The sequence below is a fragment of the Rhinatrema bivittatum genome, chromosome 16, assembly GCF_901001135.1.
Source record: "Rhinatrema bivittatum chromosome 16, aRhiBiv1.1, whole genome shotgun sequence".
Lineage (NCBI taxonomy): Eukaryota > Metazoa > Chordata > Amphibia > Gymnophiona > Rhinatrematidae > Rhinatrema > Rhinatrema bivittatum.
Window position 1 is genome coordinate 38,369,612 of NC_042630.1, and position 17,949 is coordinate 38,387,560.

General features: G+C 50.6%; 1 protein-coding gene across 2 annotated transcripts in view; it reads right to left on the reverse strand.

The window, feature by feature from the left end:
- Positions 1-2,816: 2,816 nt before the first annotated feature.
- NR1I3 (nuclear receptor subfamily 1 group I member 3) overlaps positions 2,817-17,949 on the reverse strand; it is a 43,321-nt gene continuing 28,188 nt past the window's right edge. Inside the window, exons 7-9 of one of the 2 annotated variants that reach the window (XM_029580548.1) lie at positions 17,796-17,912; positions 15,694-15,795; positions 2,817-5,126 (exon numbers count right to left, since the gene is read on the reverse strand). In XM_029580548.1, coding sequence (XP_029436408.1) covers positions 5,095-5,126; positions 15,694-15,795; positions 17,796-17,912 — 251 coding nt within the window. In that variant the 3' untranslated portion in view covers positions 2,817-5,094. Of the gene's footprint in view, positions 5,127-15,689; positions 15,796-17,795; positions 17,913-17,949 lie in introns of both variants that reach the window. The other variant, XM_029580547.1, reaches the window with a different exon arrangement.

Consider the following 17,949-nt stretch of genomic DNA (forward strand, 5'->3'; position numbering starts at 1 on the left):
CCTTTCTCGGGCTTGTTACTCCAAAAGGTTTCAAATTAGCAAAGGGGGAGTAGTGAAAGGGGTCAGGCCCCAGCAATGCCGCTTGCCTTTCAAAGAGAGGGGAATCCACCGTCACCACGCCCACTGCCTACAGCACTAGGAGACCCAACTCTTGCCCCCTGTGTGCATCCTGCCCTCCCACGGAGAGGACCAGAGTGGGGAAAATCAGATGAGCAGTAACAGCATCCAAGTCTCCTTTTCTACACAAAACACTGAAAAAGAGCTAAGACCCCTCCCCTTATGGAAAAGCCCATCCCATAACCTACTGTAGAAATCCAGCATCTTGAAATCCGAGAGCATAGATTGAAACTAATTAATAAGAAATGTACTTCAAACCCCCAGAAAAAAAAAATGTCATTTTCTTTTGTTTTTTTTTTTACAAATCCAAGGACATGGCTGTAGGGAGAGTCTTATCCTCTGATCTCACTAAGGTATCTTTCAGAGAGCTATTGAAATATAAAAAGGAGGTATTCTTAGTTCACATCATTGACAGATACAAGCATGTAGAAAGGGCAAATGACATTTTGAAGACACCTAGAAGGTTAAACATAATGGATAAATCTCGCTCTCTCTGTCTATATATATATATCTCTAAAAGGCTCGTGTTGGTTAGTTGTGTCAGTCACACTGTCCTGTCTCTGTAGCCACCAGCTGCCGCCTGCAACAGTGGAAGATGTAAAATGAAGGACTATGCTGTGCCTGCAAAGCACAGTCGCAAACACACAGGTGTGTACAGAGATACAAGTATGCACAAGCAGAGGCACGAGCACACATAGGTGCACATACAATGCAGGTGGCTATTGACCAGAGAACCCAAGTAATGCCAGGGTAATGTTTGCTGAGATGCTCCAGCTGTGAAGTCCCGTTTCTCACGCTCCCACAACCAGGAACAGGCAGACATAGGTACCCGCAAGCATGCAGAAGATGTACACACGCTCTCACGAGGGCACCTAGCTCACCCAAAGCATGCACAAGCACACCCACGTTCGTGCAAGAGCTTGCATAATTGTACAGGGGCTCCCAGATACTCACACACGGATAAGCACACATACAGGCACACGCACAAGCAGAGCTACTCCCCCCCCCCCCCCACACACACACATGTACACAGAGGCAGACACATCCACAGGCTCCACAGGCTGTTAAAGATAAGGCACTTTTCACTAGTGTATGTGTATATATATATAGTTTTTGTTGTTTTTTTTTTTTAATTCAAATTTCTATTACATTTCCAAATATTATGTAACAAACATCAAAAAATGCAATACCAGTTACATTCAGCATAAGGTTCCTACATTTTAGAAGCAAATGCAAATATACAGAAGGAAAACCCAGAATTAAAAATAATGGAAATGGGAATTTACACTACCCTGCGAGTGACTGATCTCTTATTTACCATCTTGCCAGGCTGATTTATTCGATGCTGCCTTCCCGATCCAATTTGAAATGCCCGAAGCTGCATACAGCAATTAAATACACTCAAATGAATCAATAATAAGATAATCAATTTCTTTAATTATCATCGACCTCTTCTGTCCCTGGCGGCCAGTTAACTGAGGTCGCCCCGTACAGAGGCGTCACCCGTCATGTAATGCTAAGAAACTGTAGGCCTTGTTGATGCTTCGCTCTATGTTTGTGTCTTTTTAAAAGCTTTCAGAAAGGCATATCAAGTTTCATGGGATTTATCCCATTACGCTCCTGTCTGAAGTTAACTTCCCCGTAGCAGCACAGTCCCATACGCTGTTCAGCCAACCAATGGCTCGGTCTTTTTATAGTTGACTTTATATGGAGCGCTCAATTAGGTAGGGAGGTGTGCGGTCTTGATATGGCCAGTGGGACATCATGAGCAAATATCACTAACTTCACTTCATGAAGATCCAGCTTTACTCCTCTAATATTTACTTTCTCTCTAACGTGAGCAGGCACGGGGTCCATCATGTGTACAAAATCAGTGTGTGTGTGTGTGGGGGGGGGGGGGGGGGGGTGGGACAGGCATCCTTGTTTTCTTAGGCAACAAGTATGTTTCATGATCAGGGAGCCCTGGGGAGGAGAAGCAGCCCCTGATGGAGTCCATGGCCACTGCCACCAAGAAGAAGAGGGTGGTCAGCAGAGCCCATCGGCCGGTGCCATGCACTGAAGAGCAGCAGTCCATGGTGACGGCGATGGAGAGTGCCCGAGCAAGCCCGTCTCCCCAGTGCATGATCTCGTGCACCGCCATGTTAGCGTAGCCAGCTCCTGCGTTCTTTCCTGCCCGTTTAGGACTGGCCTGCTCAGGTGCCCTTTAGCAGCCACCACCGTGGGATAAGCACTGCTGGCCACCCCATCCCCATCTCTCTTTCTCCTTGGCGACTGGCCGGATGGATTCCACCAAGGCTGCCCCTGCCTCTGCCCCGACTCTTGGAGAGGTGAGGGCATTGCAGGTTCATACTGCTGCCAACGCCCATCTCCACCTCTCTCTCTCTGTAGGGTGGCTGGTGGGATGGGCTCTGCCAGCCACCCTCCCACTGCCAGCGGAAACTCTTAGTCACTGGGGCCAAAGCCCCTACCCATGCCAACTCCAGTCCCATCATCACAGGTTAGGGCTTTAAAGTATTTTGGGAAGGGTTAGCCTTCCTAATGCCGGCTGCCTTTATGTGTGTGGCCTCCTTCAGTAAGGTGGGGGGGGGATTAGAGGAACTCTCTCCCAGTGTGGGGGAAGCTACACCTCAGGGCCTTACTGGTGCCTCTCTGGGAAAGCAAAGGTAGCCAGCACTCAATCACCACACTCCACGCAAGGCCAGTGTCAGAAGGAAAGATCTTTACTCAAAATGAACTCAAGTCACAAACGGTCCATTTAGTGTCAGCAGCATCCATCCCCCACCCTTTCTTCCACACCGTAAGCAGTTAAATCTTGACTAGCAGCCCGCATCTAAGGAATGTCCTGGCCACTTTTTCGCGATTGGCATTGCTGCTGTCCAGAAACCTACAATTAAGAATTGTACCATTAAGAATCTTTGCACTTCCTGCTGTCCTTGATCAGGTGTTGCCCCACGCTGACAACTTTCTCAGGGAGTTCCTCTGTCACACTCCTTCAAAATCCTTGCTTTGAATTGCTCTCAACCTACTTGGCTGCAGGTAAGACCCCTCTCCTCTTTATTTGTGCTGGGTAGGCACGCTGTGGCTCTCGCTGGGTTTGTCAGATCCCTCCTTCAGGACCTGGATTCACATTGCATCTTCCAGAACGCCTTGGAGACCATTGGAAGACACCTCTTCTGCAACTGAAGGGGGCCGCCTCCTTTTACTGTTTTCTGGGACAAGGTACTCTCCTCTCCTGGATAGGGGAGATCCTACCCCTTCCTTATCCCAATAACATCTCTCTCTCTCCATTCAGTGTTTATCGAAGAGGGTAATCATAGACATGAAATATGCATTGCAGTCCCTACACTAGGGACAGTAACACTAGAGGGTAGCACAGGGGTCCCTGCATTTTTATCGTGCTTCTCCAGCTGATAAATTACAAATATATTGTTGTTATTCATTTTATTGCATTTAAAAACTCTGTTACTATGTAAAGTACCAGGTCGTAGAAGGAGCTGTCAAACCTCTCAAGGGTGAAACAGAAATAAAACCCAGCAAGGGAGCTGTTTCTGAATGCAGTGCAGCGTGAGGCACCCCTGGACGGATTGTCCCATGTTGGGAGCACAGCTCCAGAAAGCAGGGACGCACGGCAGCAGAGGCAGGAATACATAGCTTATAGAAAGGCCTGGGATCACCAGACACGGAAAAGTCAGGTGGGCTCCTCCGAGGGTGGAGATTCACAGGCTAGGTGTGCTCCTCGGAAAGGGAGGGAGGGGATGTGCTTCTCTGAGGGTAGAAGAGATTTACAGAAGGCCGTGTGCTCCTCTGAGGTGTGTGTGTGTGGGGGGGGGGGGGGGGGAATTCACAGAAAGCCGTAAGAACATAAGAAATTCCATGCTTGGTCAGACCAAGGTCCATTGAGCCCAGCATTCTGTCTCCAACAGTAGTGGGTCTGGGTCACAAGTACTCAGCAGATCCCCAGTAGTTTTAAATTTTACTCCCGAGTCTACCCAGCTAATAACTGGTCATGGACTTTTCCTTCAGGAACTTGTCCCATCCTCTTTTGAACCCCACTGTGTTACTTCACTTGACCACGTCCTCTGGCAACAGATTCCCCAGCTTGAGTGTGCACTGAGTGACAAAATGCTTCTATGAATTGTTTTAAATCTGCCGGTTCCTAATTTCATGTAGTGACCCCCAGTCCTCGGGTTGTTTGACAGAGTAAATAACCGCTCCCTATTTACCTGTTCCACCCCACTCAGGATTTTATAAATTTCAATCATCTCCCCTCTCCTTAAGGAATAGCCGTGCAGAATTGTGTAGACAATGTCAACTGTATGGGAGACCAAGTCACAGTGCTCAGAGCCTTTCACAGTCATCAAACGCTACACGCACTTCTAGCATATTCACTGGCATGGAAGCTGGGCACCAAAAGTCAAGGAGCAGTAACCAACTTATTACAGCAAAAAAATCAAACTGATCAAGCAGAGGCCAGATAGACTGGGCAGGGGCTGGGTTTGCTAGGCAGAGGCTGGATCATTCGTTGAAAGAATCCATGGCAGAGATCAGATCCTCTCAGCGGAGGCTGGAAAGGGTGAGCAAAGAGCCTGGATCCGCCGAGAAGAAGCTGGACAGGATGAGCAGAATCTAGTGCTGCTGGATCGATGCTGGACCGGGTAAGTCGAGCATCTGCATCTGTTGGATGGAGGAGAGACTGGGTGAGCAGAGAGAGTCTGGAGCCGCTGAGAAGAAGCTGGATTGATTAAGTAGAGAATCTGGATCTGCTGGACAGGGTGACCAGAGGTTCTGGGTCTGCTTTGAAGAGAGAGCAATCACTGGATTGGCTGAGTACATACACATTGTGTGTGAATCTGCTGCTCCTGGGGCGTGCGATTCAGCTCATGATCTCTTTCAGCAGTGGAGCCATGGCAAAGTTGTTCCTGTCTTGGATATGAAAAATCTGTCGTGTGCTCTCCATGGTCAGAGATCGTAGCTCAGTCAGCAGGGAGAGCAGTTTGGCATAGAGAAACCTGTGGAGAGGAGCCAGGAAGCAAAGCATAAAAATTACCACAGCCCTCAGATGAGCAGGCAGAACACTTGTCCAGTTTCTGTATCATCCTTAAATTGAACTAGAGCCATCTCCCTGCTTGCACCCTCTAGCCCTTCCCCACAAGTATAGCTTCCCACCCATCCCCATGCATACACCCTCCTGCCCATCCCCATGCATACACCCTCCTACCCATCCCTATGAGTTACACCCTCCTGCCCATCCCTATAAAGTACACCCTCCCACCCATCCCCATGCATACACCCTCCCGCCCATCCCCATGCATACACCCTCCCGCCCATCCCCATGCATACACCCTCCTGCCCATCCCTATAAAGTACACCTTCCCACCCATCCCCATGCATACACCCTCCTGCCCATCCCTATAAAGTACACCTTCCCACCCATCCCCATGCATCCACCCTCCTGCCAATCTCCTTGGATATTCTCCACTATTAGGAGAATAGATGTAGTTTAGGTGAATCAGGCAAACAAGGGTCATAGAAATAGAGAATCTAACGGCAAATAAAAGCCATACGGCCTATCTAATCTCTGCCCAATTTGCTTCCTGCATGCAGATGTAGCTCATGCCTATGAATAAGGGATAGCTGAAAAACTGTCCCGGCTGTGGTCCTCCAGAATTGGAATTTGCCACCCCTTCCATAGCTGATCTCTGGTTTTTTCCTTCACTTCTGTGCGATGATATTCCAGGACAGATGAGGTCTCACCAATGACCTGTACAGAAGCACCCCCTCATCTCTCTATGCACCCCAGCATCCCTCCGGCTCCGGCCAACACAGTTTTGCTGCCCTGAGAGCTTTAAACACGACCACTCCAAGGTCTCCAGCCTGGTTGGTGCACATTAATACCTCACCTCCTGACCCCAGTGCACTGATCTCTTGGATTTCTGCACTTTTCCTAAAATGAATCTTAGATACCAAGCACTTGACTGTTCCTCAAGTCTCCAGGAGAGTTTGGGGAATGAGGCTGGGGAGATAATCGTACAGAGGAGAGCTGCAGCTCTTGGAAAGAAGTGGTGGGCTGAGACGATGGGAAGAGAGGAAGAGGAGAGAGTTTGGGAAGGGTGAGTAGGTGGGGCAAGAAAGGAGGGTGGAGGTGATGGATATGGATAGGGCAGAGAGGAGGATAGTGAGGTGGGTAGATGCAGGGGACGGGAGAGGGAGGCATGGAAGTGAATGAGGAGGGAGAAAGAAGGGGCCTGAGTGAGCGGCGAGTGGGAGGAAAAAGGGTGAATGGTAGAGGGGGAGAGGACTGCATTAAGGATGGGTGGATGGGGAGGGAGGGAGAAGAGGAGAAAGACAAGGTTGCATGGTGAAGGGATGGGGTGTAACATATATAGTAACATAGTAATGACGGCAGAAAAAGACCAAAGTGGTCCCATCCAGTCAGCCCAGCAAGCCTCACAAGGTAGTAACTGCCGCTCCGTGCAGATCACCCCCATGTTTCTCTTAAGGGCAGTAACTGCCGCTCCGTGCAGGTTACCCCCATGTTTCTCTTAAGGGCAGTAACTGCCGCTCCGGGCAGGTTACCCCCATGTTTCTCTTAAGGGCAGTAACTGCCGTTCTGTGCAGGTTACCCCCATGTTTCTCTTAAGGGCAGTAACTGCCGCTCCGTGCAGGTTACCCCCATGTTTCCGTTAAGGGTAGTAACTGCCGTTCTGTGCAGGTTACCCCCATGTTTCCGTTAAGGGTAGTAACTGCCGCTCCGTGCAGGTTACCCCCATGTTTCTGTTAAGGGTAGTAACTGCCGCTCCGTGCAGGTTACCCCCATGTTTCTTTTAAGGGTAGTGACTGCCGCTCCGTGCAGGTTACCCCCATGTTTCTCTTAAGGGTAGTGACTGCCGCTCCGTGCAGGTTACCCCCATGTTTCTGTTAAGAGTAGTGACTGCCGCTCCGTGCAGGTTACCCCCATGTTTCTCTTAAGGGTAGTGACTGCCGCTCCGTGCAGGTTACCCCCATGTTTCCGTTAAGGGTAGTGACTGCCGCTCCGTGCAGGTTACCCCCATGTTTCTCTTAAGGGTAGTGACTGCCGCTCCGTGCAGGTTACCCCCATGTTTCTGTTAAGGGTAGTCACTGCCGCTCCGTGCAGGTTACCCCCATGTTTCTTTTAAGGGTAGTGACTGCCGCTCCGTGCAGGTTACCCCCATGTTTCTCTTAAGGGTAGTGACTGCCGCTCCGTGCAGGTTACCCCCATGTTTCTCTTAAGGGTAGTGACTGCCGCTCCGTGCAGGTTACCCCCATGTTTCTGTTAAGGGTAGTGACTGCCGCTCCGTGCAGGTTACCCCCATGTTTCTCTTAAGGGTAGTGACTGCCGCTCCGTGCAGGTTACCCCCATGTTTCTGTTAAGAGTAGTGACTGCCGCTCCGTGCAGGTTACCCCCATGTTTCTCTTAAGGGTAGTGACTGCCGCTCCGTGCAGGTTACCCCCATGTTTCCGTTAAGAGTAGTGACTGCCGCTCCGTGCAGGTTACCCCCATGTTTCCGTTAAGGGTAGTGACTGCCGCTCCGTGCAGGTTACCCCCATGTTTCTCTTAAGGGTAGTGACTGCCGCTCCATCCGGTTTAGCTTTTTTATTTATTCCCATCCTCTGGCCTTTTAGGGATCCACAGTGTTTATCCCATGCCCCTTTGAAATCTTTCACTGTTTTTGTTTTCACCACTTCCGGAAGGGTATTCCAGGCATCCACCACCCTCTCCCTGAAGAAATATTTCCTGACATTGGTTCTGAGTCATCCCCCCTGGCGTTTCAAATCGTGACCCCTAATTCTACTAAATGCCCCTAGTAACAGCCGGGGAAGAGGTGAGTGGGGTTGTGGGGAGGAGAAGACGAGGCCGGGGGAAAAGTGCACTCATCATATACTCCTGCAGTGCCAACCTTACCCCTCAAAAAAAGTTAGGGGGAGGTGGGAGTACCTGATGAATAAGTGCTGGAGGTTATGAACGCTTCCATGAGCGCATGTTCAATCTTATTCTTTTTCCCTTCTGGATATGACCTCTTCGTTTTCTCCACTTCTCTAATTAGCGACTCACTTCCTGGATTCCCCGAGGTTCACTCTCCTCAGCAGCCTCTCACTGTCCTCTCACGGTTGTCATTATGGAAAAAACTGAAACGTAATGGCCCGAGTGGCTGGCAGTCATTACAAAGCTGCTATTGCCAGCAGGGCTATTCAGGGGAGGATTCAGCACTAGGGAGATTTTGCCTGCGCCCAGGATATAAATATTGTTAGATCAAAGGAGAAACACCAGTTACAGTGCAGTGGAAAAACTGCTTCAGGTGTCAGAGGGGCACAGGGAGGAAGAACGACACGCTAACACCTACAGGCCACGCTTACCGTCACGGGGCTCTAAGGAATCACTGCAGGCCGCAACGGTTTTTATTGGAGTAACCTGAGGACTTATCCCAAAATGATGCTGAACACTACACTGCAAGGCCCTTTCTTCAGCTAATTCCTACTGTTGTCCAATGAAGGATATCAGCCTGCAAGGAATCCAGTTTCCTCCAAGGACGAGCAGGATGGTAGTCCTTACCCATGGGTAACATTATCAGCTGGAGCCCCAATGCAGAAAACCCATGACAACATTTCTAGAACTTTGACTAGGCACACTGAGCATGCCCAGCTCGCCTGTACCACGCGTCCACGCAGGGTCCCTGACCAGTCTGTATTTTTCCATGGAGCTGTAAGCCTCTCGCTGTGAGAGAGCTCACTTTTGGCTGTTTTTGGCCTTGTGGAAAACTTTCCTTGTGATTTTGGTAGATTTTTTTCGTGTTATTGTTACCAGGTCCCTCTCAGTGCCTTCCTGTAGTGTTCCTAGTCAGGGTTTCTAGCGAGTCTGGTAAGTTTCCTTTTGCGGTCAATTCCCTGTGGTGGTGGTGGTGCTTCAGTGCCAGCTGGCCATCGACGCCCACCACCATCTTTTTCGGTTTGAACCCCTTTTGTTTTGTCCGACATGGCCACCTCTGGTTTTTGGCGATGTCCCCAGTGCACGAGGACCATGTCCATCACTGATCAGCATGAGATATGTGTCCTCTGCCTGGGGGAAATCGCATGATGTCTGGGGTTGCCACTTATGCACCCAGGTGACCCCAAAGTGACGTCTGCTTTGACTCAACAAGATGGACCAGCTCTTCGAGTTGAAGAAATCTGAGCCACCGGCATCGAAGGACCAAGGAACAGTACCAATGGACATGAGCCATCGACGTTGGTGCCGTTGGTGGATAGGGATGCCGGAGACCAACCACCGTTCATCTCCTCCAGGCCAAGGACATTGAGTTCATCATCATCAGCCATGGCACCAGCGAAGGACCAGGCCGAGTACTGAGGGAAGCTAAAGGAGCATCGGCACTGGTCCCCATCGATGCACGGGGCTGCACCAGCTCCTAGCGCAATGACCCCAAAGCGACCTCGCAGCAAGGAGTGCCAGTCCTCCTTCAGTGTCGGGGGTCTGCGACAGTCTCCATCAATCCTGATGCCAGTCACCGATCCACCTCATGGGTCTGAAGAAGATCTGGCCACCCTGCCTTCCTCCCAGTCGACGTTGGCATCGGCAGTGTTTGAGGGAGGAGCTACAGCGGGTGCTGTAGGTGGAGCGGGGCACCATACCCGGTGCCATCTGTCCTCGTACTGCTATTGGAGAAGCTCAGTGTGCACATCAGTGCATTACCGACCCAGCTGGTGTTGGTTCCCGGGATGGAATCGGTGCCTGGCGTGACACCGAGGCTTCCCCCCATACCAGTAGGGTGGTTGTTGCCAGTTCCTCTGAGGAGGAGGAAGTTCCACCGGGGCTGGCAGAGACACCAAGGCTTGCAATCCCCTGTCCGGATTTACCGTGCCTGCACCTCTGGACGAAGGCCCAAGCACCTATGGCACCATCCCCTGTAGCTAACAGTGAGGATGAGAAGCCCTAAGACCCCCGGGAGGATGATGCCTCAGAGTCCTCCGACGAGGGCGCCAAAGAATTCCCATCAGACCCATCTCCTCCAAAGGACTTGGACCTTGCAAGGTTTGTGAGGCTGATGGTGGAAGCCATCCTATTTCAATTGTTAACGGAGAAGGATGCCAGGCACAAAATGCCTCCTAAGGAGATTGTGGCAGTTTCGGTGCACGAGATCCATAAGGATCTGTTGCTGAGGACATGGGAACACCTCCTCACAGTGCCTCCCATTAGTAAGAAGGCGGAAGGGGTCTACCTGGTTTGGAAGCTGACAGATTTGATAAGCGTCAGCTGCCCCACCAGTTGGTGGTGGTCGAATCCACCCTCAAGAGAGCCAAGCGTTCTTCTTTGGTGCCCCCGGGGAAGGACCACAGAACGATGGATGCTCTTGGGAGGAAGGTGTTTCAAGGCGCCATGCTCATTGCCTGCATTGCTGCTTACCAGCTCTAAATGAGCCAGTTCTCACAAGAAATCTGGAAGCAGGTGCAGGAGGTAGCCAAGCAGCTGCCTCAATAGCAGCAGGACATCCTCATGTCACTGGTGCATAAGGGCCTGAAGTGCAGAAAGTACTAGGTCTGAGCAAATTATGTTTTCCAGACAGCATCGATAGTCTCTGCGGCGGGAATCAGTGCTCACACAATAGCATGGCTGCGAGCCTTGGATCTCCGACCAGAGATATGGGAACGACTCACCAATGTGCCGTGTACTGGGGAGAATCTCTTCGGAGATAAGGTGAGGGATGCCATACCCCAACTTCGGGATCACCATGAAACCCTCTAACAACTCTCCGCCAGTATTCCGGAACAACCTTCCTCTTCTAGGAGGCCAGCAAGACAGGGGCAGAGGAAATTTTTCTATCGCCAAAGGAAGTATTATCCTCCATCCCCTAGCTCCTGTCAACAGCAATAGGGCTTCCGCAGCCGTCCCAGGCAGCAGAGACCCCCCAAAGCCCCAGCCGGGGCCTTAGTCAACTCCAGGGACCAGGTTTTGACTGGGTTTAGGGAGCATAGGCCAGTCGCCCGTACCCACGATGGTGGACTCTCCTATTGGGGGCAGGCTACAGTTCTTTGCGAACCAGTGGCCCAGTATAACCTTGGACTAGTGGGTTCTTTCTATCGTCCGTCAAGAGTATTAATTGAACCTATTGGGTGTCCTTCCAAATTGCCCTCTGTGCCCATTTTGGGGGCTGGTAGAGCATCAGGAGGTACTGCTAGCCGAGCTCTTCTCCCTCTTAATGGCCAGAGTGATCAAACCCATACCCCCAGGGCAAAGAGGGCGGGGATTCTACTCCAGGTACTTCCTGATTCCGAAGAGAACAGGAGCTTTCCATCCCAACCTAGACCTGAGGGCTTGAACAAGTTTCTAAAAAAAAGAAAAGTTATGGTTTCCCTGGGCACCTTAATCCCTCCCTTGATCTAAAGGACGCATACATTCACATCAAGTTCTTCCCCAGTCACAGGAACTATCTCTGATTTGTGGTGTGAAAACAGCACTTCCAGTACCGGTTGTTGATGTTTGAGCTAGCATCAGCTCCACAAGTCTTCACAAAATGCCTGGCCATGGTGGCAGCGTATCTCTGCAGGCTGGGAGTGCATATTTTCCCTTATCTGGATGACTGGCTGGTCAAGAGCACAACTTAGGCAGGGGCTGCCAGGTGCATGCACTTGACCATCTAGATGTTTGAGTCACTAGGGTTCGTTATCAACTACTCAAAGTCCCAACTCAGCCCGTCACTTCAATTGGACTCCATAGAGCCCTACTAGACAAGGCTCAGGCCAAGGCCTTCCTGCCTGATCAAAACAGACAACCAGGTAACCATGTGGTATATTATCAAGCAGGGAGGCATGGGATCCTGTGTCAGGAAGCGGTCCAGATCTGATCATGGGCCCTAACCCACAGGATCATGCTCAGGGCCCATGTACCTGGCCAGGATGGAGAATGTTGTAGCAGATAGGCTGAGTCAAGCCTTCAGACTCCACGAGTGGTCCCTGGACCAGGGGTAGCGAATTGGATATTCTACCTTTGGGGGAGCCCAGATTTAGATCTGTTTGCGGCTGCCTGCAGCAGAAAGGTGCCTCGGTTCTGCTCCCTGTACAGGTCAGATGGCAAACCAACCTCAGTCACCCTTCCCGTCATTGGGGCAAGAGTCTGTATGCGTATCCTCCAAATCCCTTAATAGTGAAGATTCTCTTGAAGCTTCATGAGGACAAGGGGACTATGATCCTCAGAGCCCCTCCTTGGCTGAGACCGGTCTGGTTTCCACTCCTATGGGAGTTGTCCATCCAGAAAATGATCAGTCTGGGGAGTTCCCCTGATCTCATCATGCAAGATCAAGGCAGGTTGCGGAATCCCAACCTCCAAGCCCCGCGCTCTCAGCCTGGATTTTGAGAGATTCATCCTGCAATTGCTCGATCTCTGAGAGGATGTGTCTCGGGTCCTAGTGGCTTCTAGAAAGCCTTCCACTAGAAAGTCGTATGGACTGAAGTGGAGGACATTTTCCATGTGGTGTGAGCAGAAGGCCCTAGATACATTCTCCTGTCCCCACAAAAACTACATGATAATCTTCTACATCTAGTGGAAGCTGGCTTAAAAACCAACTCCATTAGAGTGCAATTGGCACATACTACTATTATGTAGATGGTATGCCCATCTCTGTACAGCCTATAGTTGTACATTTCATGCAAGGCCTACTTCAATGAAAGCCTTCCCCTAAGGCTTCCTGCTTTGTCTTGGGACCTCAGTGTGGTGTTGGCTCAGATGATGAAAGCTCTTTTGGAGACACTGCGCACCTGTGACCTGAAGTACCTGATCTGGAAGGTCATATTTTTGGTGGCGGTCACCTCAGCGCGCAGGGTGAGCGAGCTCCAGCCCTTATTCACCTTATACTAACTTTTATCATGACAGGGTGGTCTTGCGTTCGCACCCTAAGTTCCTGCCTAAGGTGGTGATGGACTTCCATCTTAACCAGTCCATCATCCTGCCAACATTCCTTCCCAGGCCCCATTTGCGCCAAGACGAACGAGCACTGCACAGTGTGGACTGCAAGTGAGCCTTAGCCTTCTATCTGGAGCAGACAGAAGCCCATAGACAGTCCACCGACTTTTTATTTCTTTTCAGGCCGATGCAATACCGTGCGCTGACTGCAGTGCATGGCTCAATGGATGCACGTTTTGGATGGGCGTCCATAACCCCCGATGCAAAACGGGTGTTAGCGTGTCCAAAATGCACATCTAATCGTGCGTGTAGGTATTAGCGCTCATCACATAAATGTATGTTGATGAGGCTATCATCTATTCTCCCAATGCAAAAAAAGATGTGCGCTCAATATGCACATTTTTACTTGCCCCGAGCAGGAGAAGCCCAAAACATGTACAGAAAAGTAGAAAATACTTTCTGTACTTCCTCTGACTTAATATCATGGTGATATTAATTCGGAGGAACTAAAAAATTAGAAATGTCTCCCCAAAAAAAAAAAAAAAAAAGGGTGCTGCCAGTCAAGTTAGGAAAACGGAAACTCTAAAAATGAGTATCCGTTTTCCTAAGCGGCTGACAGCCACCTCTCCCTGGCACCTGCTGCCGAGGAGGTGCTAGTAGCGTGCAGTTTCCCTTAGCGCCTCCTTTCTACCACGGCACCCGATTTAAATGCTAAATTGTGCGCCCGGGAGAGGTGGATCGGCGCGTTAAGGGAGCAGGCGCTCAATCATGAACGCCTGTTTAACGCACACCAATATTGCATCGGCCTGTTTGATAGGAATAGGTTGAGCATTGCTGTTGCCAAACAGACACCATCCAGTTGGCTATCAGATTGCATCGCCTTCTGTTATGCCCAGGCAAGACTGCATCTTGGGGGTCATGTCAAGGCTCGGTCTGTCACAGCCATGGCAGCATGGGTAGCCCACTTACAAGCAGTTCCTGTGAGGAGATCTGCAAGGCTGTGACGTGTCGTTCTCTCCACACATTCACATCCAATTATTGTCTGGATAGGGATGGCCAACGCAACAGTAGGTTCGGCCAGTCTGTCCTTCAGAACCTGTTTGAGATGCAGAAACCAACCCTCCCCACCTAGGGCCTGCAGTTTGGGTTCAGGCTACCTCCCCCTCGGTTACTAACAGCACTGTTGTTGTATTGCCCCGTTGGCACCTGATTGGTGTTTGTTGGTCCCCTTTGTGTTGGCGGAGCAGCCTGTAGCTAGGGATTCACCCATGTGTGAGGACTACCATCCTGTTTGTCCTCAGAGAAAGCAGAGTTGCTTACCTGTAACAGATGTTTTCCAAAGACAGCAAGACGTTAGTCCTCATGAAACCTGCCTGCCACCCCGCAGAGTTGGGTATCTCCTATTTTTTATTTTAATCATAATTCTGTTATAAGACTGAAGAGGGACCCGCGTAGACACGTGGTATAGGGCATTGCTGGGCATGCTCAGTGTGCCTAGTCAAAGTTCTAGAAACTTTGACATAGGTTTTCCGCTTTGGGGCTCCATCTGATGATGTCACCCATGTGTGAGGACTAACGTCCTGCTTTTCTCAGAGAATACCTGTTACAGGTAAGCAACTCTGCTTTCTTTCATGTCCAATACAATTATTTGGTTATCCCCAGTTTTTGATACCATAGCATCTCATGTCTCTTGCCAGGATGTGACACTCTCTTGAGTCACCCTCCCTCTGTTCAGAAGAGCACCCTCAGCTCTCACCTGTCCACATCCCGCCTGCAAAATCCCTCACAAATTACATCCAGAACGTAAGTCTAAGAAAATTTCACACTCAGCACTGAAGTCTGCACATCTCAGAGTCAGGGAGCTTCTCTCTCACTCACACACCATTCCCAGTATCAGAGCCCCATGCAGTGTCTGCACACCTCAGAGGCAGGGAGCTTCTCTCTCACTCACACACCATTCCCAGTATCAGAGCCCCATGCAGTGAGTCTGCACACCTCAGAGGCAGGGAGTTTCTCACTCGCACACCATTCCTAGTATCAGAGCCCCATGCAGTCTGTCTGCACACATCAGAGGCAGGGAGCTTCTCTCTCACTCGCACACCATTCCCAGTATCAGAGCCCCATGCAGTGTGTCTGCACCCCTCAGATGCAGGGAGCTTCTCTCTCACTCACACACCATTCCCAGTATCAGAGCCCCATGCAGTGTGTCTGCACCCCTCAGAGGCAGGGAGCTTCTCTCTCACTCACACACCATTCCCAGTATCAGAGCCCCATGCAGTGTGTCTGCACCCCTCAGAGGCAGGGAGCTTCTCTCTCTTACACACCATTCCCAGTATCAGAGCCCTATGCAGTGAGTCTGCACCCCTCAGAGGCAGGGAGCTTCTCTCTCACTCACACACCATTCCCAGTATCAGAGCCCCATGCAATCTGTCTGCACCCCTCAGATACAGGGAGCTTCTCTCTCACTCACACACCATTCCCAGTATCAGAGCCCCATGCAATCTGTCTGCACCCCTCAGATACAGGGAGCTTCTCTCTCACTCACACACCATTCCCAGTATCAGAGCCCCATGTAGTGAGTCTGTACACCTCAGAGGCAGGGAGATTCTCTCTCACTCACACACCATTCCCAGTGTCAGAATTTGTCATTTGGAGTGTTTACCTGCCTTCAAAACATGGGCGTTTTTGATCGATGTAGCACTTCAGGGTCATAGCCATTTTTTCCTGAATTTTATCAATTAAATCTCGCTCAGTAAGTCCAGAACGGTCTAGAACAGATCAATCAGGGAAGAGAGAATCTTTCAGCAAATGTTGGTAGCCCAAGTATCAAACACTGAATTTCTCTTCTTAAGGATGCTGAGGGCCAAGAGAAAAGCTCTCCCCATCGTCTGTGCTCCCTTCCACAGTCTCTGGCCCAGAGCCATTGCAACCCTAAGGCAGGCAGAGAGCGGTTGGGTCTTTTCTCGGCCTGCGTGACCGGAAGGAGACCGGTCTTGCCCTGGTTCGTGCAGAGGGGGCCACTGTGCTGCAGGTGGAAGGGCCTTTTAGAGGCTGATGGAGTCTGGCCTGAGGAGAGGGAGGAGCACTGGTCTTCAGCTTTGGGGAGGGAGGGTAGACGTGGACGAGTGTGGGAAAGGGGAGGATGCTGCCTGGATTCAGCCCTGGAAAGGGGAAGAGTATTGCTGGAGTCCAGCCTTTGGGGGTTGAGAGGGGAAAAGTTGGGAGAGCGCTGCTATTGTCCACTGCCAAGGGGGGACGGGTGGGAAAGGGAGGGACTGCAGCTGTCCAGCTTTGGGATGGAGGGAGGGCAATGTGGGAGGGGGGAGCGGGAAGAAGTAAAGTGCTGGGGTCCTTCCTGGGGAGAATGGCCTGGGTGGGGAAAGTGCTTGCATTTGTCCTGGGGTGAGTGGGAAGTGAGGGAATGCTGGGGTCTCCCCCCCCCTAACTAATCCACAGGACTCTCTGGTCACCAGAACTCGGGTAGGAGGCTTCTTGGGGTTTCTAGTTCAGTTTTTGCCTGCTCATTTCTGTTTCTGGTCTCTTGTTCTGTATTTGCTGAGGGTCTTCATGTATTCTGCACGTGCGACAGAGGTGAAGGATTTGCAGTCCAGCTTGTTCTGTTTCCTCAGTAGGAGGTGTATTGGTGCTCTAGGGCCCCTTACTATATTTGGGATGCTGCCTTTTCATAGGAAGGGTTGTTGCTGTGTGAGACCTGGGTGTTGGTGCTATTGTGGTATCGCAGGTTTGTTATAAAGGGTCTAAGTGTGTTTTTGGCAGGGTTTTGTGGCACATTAGACTGTGCCTGCTAGTGGAGGGAGTTTACTGTGCTGTTTTTGAGATCTAGAGCCTAATTAGTTGAATTATAGGATTTTTTTATTATAGTAAGTAGAAGCAAAAAAGGCAAGCTCATTGAAGCCAGTGCCCTCCACTGGTAAAGGCTGTCACAGAAGTGCTGCGTGCCAACAACACTTCTTTAACTGACTTTGAAAATGTTCTTCAAAAAATGAAATGTTTGTCATTTTAAATTCAAAACGAACTTAGAATAGTTGACAGCAATCTTATTAAACCAGTCCCAAATCTTCGTAACCGACAGGGGGACTTCAACCGCTTCTGTTTGGAGAAGTCTCTCTGCTCCGGCCTAGAGCACGGTTTGGCCAAACCTGGCTTCCTCAGAGAGATTAGCGTCAGGGTGCTGGTGTTTTCACATATTTACAACGCGGCAATTTGTGAAGCTGATTTACTCAATGTATTAAATCCTCCATTGCTTTGCCAAGGCACGATTAAATTGTAAGCCAAGGGCTCCCGGTAGCCTTGATCAGTGGAAGGTACCGGCTTCAATGAAACTGCTTATTGCTTCTATTGCATTACAGGATTTTAAAAAATGTATTTTACAACCTTTTAACAGTCTCCCAGCTTGTGGTGGCGGGTACAAGGTGAGGGTGCACTTTTTGCACACGGCCGTAGGTGCCCAATTGTCCGACTATGGCTCTGCTCTGCCCAACAGATGCCTCCGGCTTTGTGCACTGGAATCACCAGGAGTACAGAGAGGTGTAAGAATGGCAGGTGAACAGCAGCAAACCATTCCCAGCCTGTCCACACTGCTGAGGATCGACCCTAGCCGTCAGCTGTCGAAGTTTCAGCAGTTCTAGGCTATCGCTTCTTATCCGTGTAAAGCTGGGAACAAGGCAGGGACACAGGAGTGGGGCTGTCACCCACCCACGCACACACACACACAATACCCCGCGCCCACACTCAAGAGTGAGCTCACCGGGCGAGAAAAGGGCGATGGCCTCCATCAGCACGTACTCGGCGGCATGGAGCCGCAGCCTCCGCAGACGGACGTGAAACTTCACGGCTGGCTCCAGGTACTCCCGCTGATAGCCGACTGCGAGAGCAAGACACAGGGGAGAAGAAGGAAAGGT